The sequence below is a fragment of the Lynx rufus genome, unplaced genomic scaffold (genome assembly GCF_022079265.1).
Source record: "Lynx rufus isolate CCGP_SWC_20201006 ecotype Redwood Valley unplaced genomic scaffold, mLynRuf1.p SCAF_11, whole genome shotgun sequence".
Classification (NCBI taxonomy): Eukaryota; Metazoa; Chordata; class Mammalia; order Carnivora; family Felidae; genus Lynx; species Lynx rufus.
In genome coordinates this window covers 29,051,682-29,059,226 of record NW_025814825.1, presented here as the reverse complement: position 1 = coordinate 29,059,226, position 7,545 = coordinate 29,051,682, and the positions used below count along the sequence as shown (strand labels likewise).

General features: G+C 44.9%; 1 protein-coding gene across 1 annotated transcript; it reads left to right on the top strand.

The window, feature by feature from the left end:
• Positions 1-665: 665 nt before the first annotated feature.
• MSMB (microseminoprotein beta) lies at positions 666-5,921 on the top strand (the record flags this gene model as incomplete). Its single annotated transcript, XM_047072119.1, has 2 exons — positions 666-765; positions 5,737-5,921. Coding segments are annotated over 2 exons (285 nt in total), but the record flags the coding sequence as incomplete, so codon positions are not given.
• Positions 5,922-7,545: the final 1,624 nt, after the last annotated feature.

Genomic DNA, 7,545 nt, shown 5'->3' with positions numbered 1-7,545 from the left:
TCATGATCTCATGGTTCATGCGTTTGAGCCCCATGTCAGGCTCTGTGCTGACAGCTAGGAACCTGGACCCTGCTTTGGATTCTGTGTCTCCCTCTCTCTCTGCCCCTCCCCCACTCACACTCTGTCTCTTGCTCTCAAAAATAAATAAAAATTAAAAAATTTTTTTTTCTGGAAATGAGGTTCTTAGCCTCATGGTCTGAGAACTTTGGCTAACTCAGTTAGCGCCATCAGGTCTCCTACTGCGTTTTCTTTGTCTCTGTATCTTTGTCAGTGTTTTATCATCTTCTTGAAAGTCCCTTTACTGCCTCATTTCTATACTTTCAATTATACATACTCTGAAAAAAGCAGCTAAAAATCACTAATCCACAAGGGTTTCTTGAACCTTCTCTGTAATAAAATAGCACACTCTCATTTTTCTATGACTTGGGGCTCACATTTTAGCTCTTTCTCCAATTTATTTTAAGTAATATGTTTAGGTCTTATTCCTCTGCTAGACTACCTGAGGGTAATCCTGAGTATTATTCCTTTGCCAGATTGCCTGAGCTCCACCTTTAAACCACCTGCCACAGTCCAGCTGGGATCCTGGTACAGGACACTTTACTCAGTGATTACCATCTGAATTCATTGGTTCTCCTTCCCACCTCTGCTTTACATTACATAACATTCTTCTGGGCAGCCTCAGGGTTTTGGCCAACTTTGTGACTTTATGCAATGCTCAGTGCTGTGTCATACCTAATAAGAACACTCCAGGCGGTTTATCTAATGGTAAGTCCTGGCTTCTCAATGTTTATTATAGTATTGCAGCCCGGTAGGTGTAACCTGTTGGCAGATGAAGGCCTTTGAGTCTACATGAGAAGGAGGGTTAGGGCAGTTAGAGAAAAAATAAAATAAAATGAGGGATTGCAATATGCCATTTATATAAGACAGCAGTTCTCAACCCTAGCTGTTTGAGAATTTCCTGGAGGGTTTTTGAAACTTACCAGTGCTCAGGCCCCATCCCAGGTAAATCAAAATCTCTGGGGTAGGAGCTACACATTAAAAAAATTTTTTTTCAATGTTTATTTATTTTGAGAGAGAAAGAGAGAGAGAGAGAGAGAGAAAGCATGAGCAGTGGAGGGGCAGAGAGAGAGGGAGAGAGAATCCTAAGCCGGCTCAGCGATACCAGCACAAACCCCAACATGGGGGTGGAACTCACAAACGGTGAGATCATAACCCGAACCGAAATCAAGAGTTGGACACCTGACTCACTGAGTCCCCGAGGCGCCCCAGAGCTGCGCATTTAAAAGATTCTTCATCAACTCCTCCATGCACCCAGGGTTGAAAACCATCAACTATTCCAAAGCAGTGCTTCTCCAACTGTAATGTGCATGCAGCCTCACTGGGAATCTCGTTACAATACAGGTTCTGTTTCTGTGGGCCTGGAGTGGGAGTGAGGGTTGGCATGTGTAATACTGCCTCAGGGGGTGCTGATGCCACTCCTCAAGCACACTGGGATCGCCAAGGATCTAAAGCAGTGGCTCTCACCCTTGGTCGAACATTTGAATCACTCGGGGAGTTTTCTAAAACTTTGGCAGACTGGACCCCATGCTCAGAGATTCTGATCTCTTTGTTCTGGGGTGGGGCCCAGGCATAAATTTTAAAATACTCACGATGTTTCACATGTGCATTTGGGGATCAGAACCAAAGCAAAGTGGAGAAATGAGGCATTTATGCAGAGATAATCCAACAGAAATAGAACAAAACAAAAAACTTGGCCCCAGGCTCACAATAGCTGTCTGATTAAAGAGGAGGGCCTTCTTTTTTCCTGAAGGGTCTATTCTGAAAGAGGAAGGAAGGATAAACATGAAAAATGTTTCTCCAAGAAAATGTGGGATCTGATTTCATCTTGAAGACACACGTTTGACATAACGGTGATCTATTGCAGTATACGTTTAAAAACATAACTTATATTCACATTTATTTTCCATCTCCTTGCAATGTTTGCATGCTTTATAATACATATAACTTATAAACTGAAAGCATACACAGATTCAAGTGTTTGCTCAAAACCTTTTCTACTGGTAGGTAGGGTACTTGGGGTGATAGAGAGTACCCACACTGTGGCCCTAATTTTCCTGTTTCCTCAGCAGCTATATCCATAAGAGCCACTCTCCACACCCCTCCCCTGCAATCCACCTGATGTCTTCACGCCAACCTTGGCCTATAGTGTTTCGCAAGAACAGGAGCAGCTCTGATGACAGAAGCATTGGCATAAATAGCATTTTCCCAAACTTGCCTGATCACAGACTCAGCTGAGAAGCTTGATGAAATACAAATTCCTGGGGCCCATCCCAGAACCTACTGAATCAGAATCTGTAGGAGATAAGGAATCTGAAATTTAGCAAGCGCCTGGGGTGCCTGGGTGGCTGGGTCAGTTTAGTGTTTTTTGATTTTTTTGATTCTTGTCTTTTGACTTTTGATTTTGGCTCAGGTCACACTCAGTGTGAAGCCTGCTTAAAAGCCTCTCTCCCTCTCTCTCTCTCTCTCACTCTCCCCCGCCATCTCCCTCACTCACATGCGCTCTCTCTCTAAAATAAAATTTAAAATTAAAAAAAAAAACCCACAAAACACAAGTGCCTCAGGGAGTCTTATGACACCACCAGTGAGTAGAGAAATAAGCACTTTAAATCAAATACTTGAGTGTGCTACAGAAGTTAAGTGTCTGGATAGTTCCAAACACATTTATTAAGTGTGCCCTATGCTAAGTGCTTAATGGAATAAGAGGGATATTGGATTTGGAGACTGACTGGCTGGCTAGCTGAAGCAGGTTCCCAGGTATTGCCTTGGTTGGGTCACTGCATATTACAGCTAATCCTTGGTTTTGTGTTTCCAGAAATTTGACATTGTCTTTGTATCAAGTGTTAGTGTGACTCTGGAGTGTGATTGTTTTGGACTAGGTTAAGGGCTAATGACTCTCTGACATAAGAGTACATCTCCAAAGTGGCCAATGCATCCATGTCCCCCAGATTTGGCACTCTCTCCTGCCTCCAGCGCTCCATCATCACAGCTATGCCAATACGACCCTCTTCCCAGGTTCCCACCTATCTAGTGTAGAAAAGAGTGAAGTGAGAAGAGCCTTGATGCCAGAGGAACTGAGTCTGAATCTCCATTTTCTTGTAAAGCAGCTGTGTGACCCTGATAAGTTTCTTAATCTCTTTGAGTCTGTAAAAGTTTACTTACTGTAAAATAGGGATAATCAGGTGAGTATAAATATTAAATAGCTTTTGCATATACATTAATTAACTCAATATTTTAATGCCTTCTCTATGCTAGTTCTGTGTTCCCTGACCCTGGGTCAGTAGCTGACATTTATTTAGTCTGGGCTCAAGGTGAGCCTCCCCTCTTTCCTGCCACATTGCCTATCCCATTGGGCACATTGTTCTACATTTCTCCCTACTGTTCAGAGTCAACTTCTTTTCCCTGTAATTTTCTCACAGCCTACTGAGTTTTTCTCATGAAGTTTTTGTTTTTGTTTTTGTTTTTGTTTTTGTTTTTGTTTTTTTGCTATAGCAAAATAGAGGGTGTGATTACATTTTATCTGGGAGAATTTTTTGACCTATTGTATTTTCTAGGGGAACGCTGTCCAGATCTCAAGCTGCCCAGCAGCGATCCAGCCTGAGGTTGGAGGCCCAGGCCCAGACTGCCCTGGTCTCCCCCCCACTGCCCAGGACCCCCACCCAGGTGCCCTGGGAAAATCTTTTTTCAGTTCTCACTTTGGTTTCTACTCTTTGGGAGAGAGTATTGAAAAGTTCTCTTTTGTTAAAATAAGTCAAGGGTCACTTTTTGGATGGAAACATCACAAAGAGCCATGGGGGCTTCTTCTGTGTACACTTTGGGGAGGGGCAATTTAAATCTGAGGTTTGTGGGTGTATTTCCAGAGGTCAGTGAAACCTAAAATTGTTTGCACCTTTGAATGTGTGGTGGATTTTCCCAGGGAGATGGTCCCCATGTAATAGCCCACCAATCAGTCTTAAGAGTTAACTTGCTTCAAGGGGCACCTGGGTGGCGCAGTCGGTTAAGTGTCTGACTTCGGCTCAGGTCATGATCTCCTGGTTCGTGGGTTTGAGTCCTGCGTCGGGCTCTGTGCTGACAGCTCAGAGCCTGAAGCCTGCTGAAGTTTCTGTGGCTCCCTCTCTCTCTGCCCCTCCCCAGCTCACACTCTGTTTCTTTCTCTCAAAAATAAATAAACATTTAAAAAATTAAAAAAAAAAGTTAACTTGCTTCAAGCTTATGCACTGCTTGCTTGCTGACCTAAGCCCCTTGATTTGTAGCAGAACCAAACTATTTTCCTTGAGATTTTGCAGACAATTGGCTGGCCTTGAGGAATGAAGGATCAGTCTTTCCCCGGAGGTAAGTCCTGACTGCACTTGAAAACAGCTGGCACTGATGGTAGCATGTCTGTTCAGCATCATGTCAGCGTACGATGACCCACCTGAGCACCAGCTTCTCCTGCACACGGTGTCCCCCCTCATGTCCTGCACTATCCCCTTTAAAACTCTCTGGCTTCGGGGCACCTGGGTGGCTCAGTCGGTTAGGTGTCCGATTCTTGGTTTCAGCTCAGGTCATGATCTCACAGTTTGTGAATTCTAGCCAAATAAATAAATAAATAAACATTAAAAAAAAATCCTCTCTGGCTTCACATGGACAAGGAAGATGGTGTTTGGGATGTTAGTCCACCATCTTCCTAGGTTGCCAGCTTTTTTTCTGTTTTTAAATTTTTTTTTTGTTGTTTATTTACTTTTTTTTTTCAACGTTTTTTATTTATTTTTGGGACAGAAAGAGACAGAGCATGAACGGGGGAGAGGCAGAGAGAAAGGGAGACACAGAATCGGAAACAGGCTCCAGGCTCCGAGCCATCAGCCCAGAGCCCGACGCGGGGCTCGAACTCACGGACCGCGAGATCGTGACCTGGCTGAAGTCGGACGCTTAACTGACTGCGCCACCCAGGCGCCCCTGTTTATTTACCTTTGAGAGAGAGAGAGACAGAGCGTGAGCAGAGGAGGGGCAGAGAGAGAGGCAGGCACAGAATCCGAAGCAGGCTCCAGGCTCTGAGCTGTCAGCACAGAGCCCGACAGGGGGCTTCAACCCACAAACCGCAAGATCATAACCTGACCCAAAGTCGGACGTTTAACCTAATGAGCCACCCAGGCACCCTGCCAGCTTTCTAAATAAAGCAACTTTTCCTTTCCCACCGTCACTTGTCTTTTGAGTATTGATTTCAGAGCAGCAAGCCTCCAAGCTTGAATTCAGAACTGGTTTTCTGTCTGGTGACATCCAGGTTTCATTAGATTCTTTCTGAGCTCCATGATCCCTGCCTGGAGTGAGTCTTTGTTCCTGTTGGCTGAACCAGCTCCTACCTAAATGGCCTCCATGCCAGGGATGGGACAACCATTCCCTTCCCATACTCAAACACCAGTACTTCAGGCACTTCCTGAGTAGGGAGGGCAAGCAGAGTCAGGCTGGCACAAGTTGCGGGGCCCCACAGGGGCCCAGATCTGCTTCTGGACCTATCAGAAATTACTGTTGTCCTTCTGTGCAAGCAGGATGGAATTTAGGAATGATGCCAGGGATGGTCTATGTGTTGCTAGTCCAGGTTCTATGTGTTTGGGTCTAGGTTTCTAAAGGCGGCACTTTAGAGTGACCTTAGGTTACTGAGGGGTATCCCAGACAGTTGGAGTGTGGGTGTTTCCGTCACAGAGTTGGTCCTGGGGAGGCTGGGCATCCTATCCTTTCTAGCAGGCCTTGCTCTTGTCTCAATGACAGCCCTGTTACAACCGTGCATTATGACAAAAACCAAGTGCCAGAAAATCTTCAACAAGGAGATCTGCAGCTATAAGGTGGTGGAACAGAATGATCCAGAGAGGACCTGTATTGTCCTGTAATGTAATGTGCTTCCAGTGGGCCTAGGGGTTCCAGCCTGAGAGGGCCCACATTCTCCCAGGCCAGGCCTTGTTCTTTTTGGCCTCTAACAGTCTATGATTGTGTAACCTTATCTACCCGTAAAAAAGGTTTTGAGAAAACACTTGAATCTGTGTATGCTTTTAGTTCATAAATTATGTATGCATTAGTTTATAAATTACATGTATTATAAAGCATGCAAACATTGCAAGGAGATGGAAAATATGAATAGAAGTTATGTTTTTATAACGTATACTGCAATAGATCACCGTATGTCCCCTGCTCGAGGCACCGCTGCTGCGACTGTCACTTCTAATGTGTCTGCAATGTGCTGCCCTGGTATCCAGCTATCTGGTGAACAATCCAAAAAATACATGTGTCTTCAAGATGAAATCGGATCCCACATTTTCTTGGAGAAACATTTTTCATGTTTATCCTTCCTTCTTCTTCAGAGAGCATGCTCGATACCGAGGCCCTTATATACCTCTGTGCTTGCTTGAGATTAGGACAGTTTTTTGCGTTTTTGTTTTTGTCTTTTTAAGTAAGCTCTAGGCCCAATATGGGGCTTGAACTCATGACCCCAAGATCAAGAGTCCCATACTTTACTAACTGAGCCAGCTAGGCACCGCGAGGTTATGGCAGTTTGGCGCAGGGCAGCCTGGGAGAAGTGCCTCCAGGACCACACACATCCTGATGGGGTATTAAAAGGCCAGGCACTCTGCTCTGTAGATGGAAACGGCTTGAGTACAGAGCTGTAGTATCTTTTGCTGCATACTGACCACCCCAAAATTTAGGAACTTAAAACAGTGATACTGTTGATCATCTCTTGCTGTTTCTGTGTTAGAGAACATTTGTTTACTCAACAGGTCTTTACTTAGAGTGCCTGGGCCAGGTAATGCTCTGGGCTTGGGGCTACAGCAATGAACAAGAGAGACAAGGTCCCCGCTGCCCTGGGGCTTAGAGTCCTGTGCCTGTGTGTACGTGACAGATCACAAACAAGCAAACAGTCCTCTGTTGAACAATTTGTGGGCAGTCGGTAAAGAGCTTTATTTTTCCTCTGCCCCTTAACCCTACCTGTTTAAATATGCTATGTGGACTAGTTGAGCAATCTAGGCAGGGCCCTGAAGAGAATTTTGGTCCTAAGGTAATCAAAAAGTGCTTTGGTCACTTGTAGTTACAAAAAAGTATAAATCCAGAGTCTGCATCTGAATTGAGGAGGGGGACAGGAGAGTTAAGGGTCAGGGACAGTCTTGGCTCCTTCTGTCTGTGGCAGTGTTTAGGGTGATTTTCTTCCTTATTGGGGCTTTTGTGGGCTGCTCCAACATGCCTTACTCCTCCTTCTCCAAAGCTCCAATACAGGCTCTGACTGCCTTTTAGCTTCTGCATCTGAACCCACATTTCCCATTGCTTTCTGCTTAGATTGCCTTGCCCCTTGTCACTCTTGGGTGGGACCTACTTTGATGGTCCTTCACCTTGCTGGCAAACATGGGGAGCAGAGAGCTAAGTATTGGGGGCCTCTGTCAAAACTGACCACAGAAAGATTCCTGTATTCATATCTGGTCACAAATTAACAAAAAAGCTCTAATGTGGGTAATGCCACACTGGGCA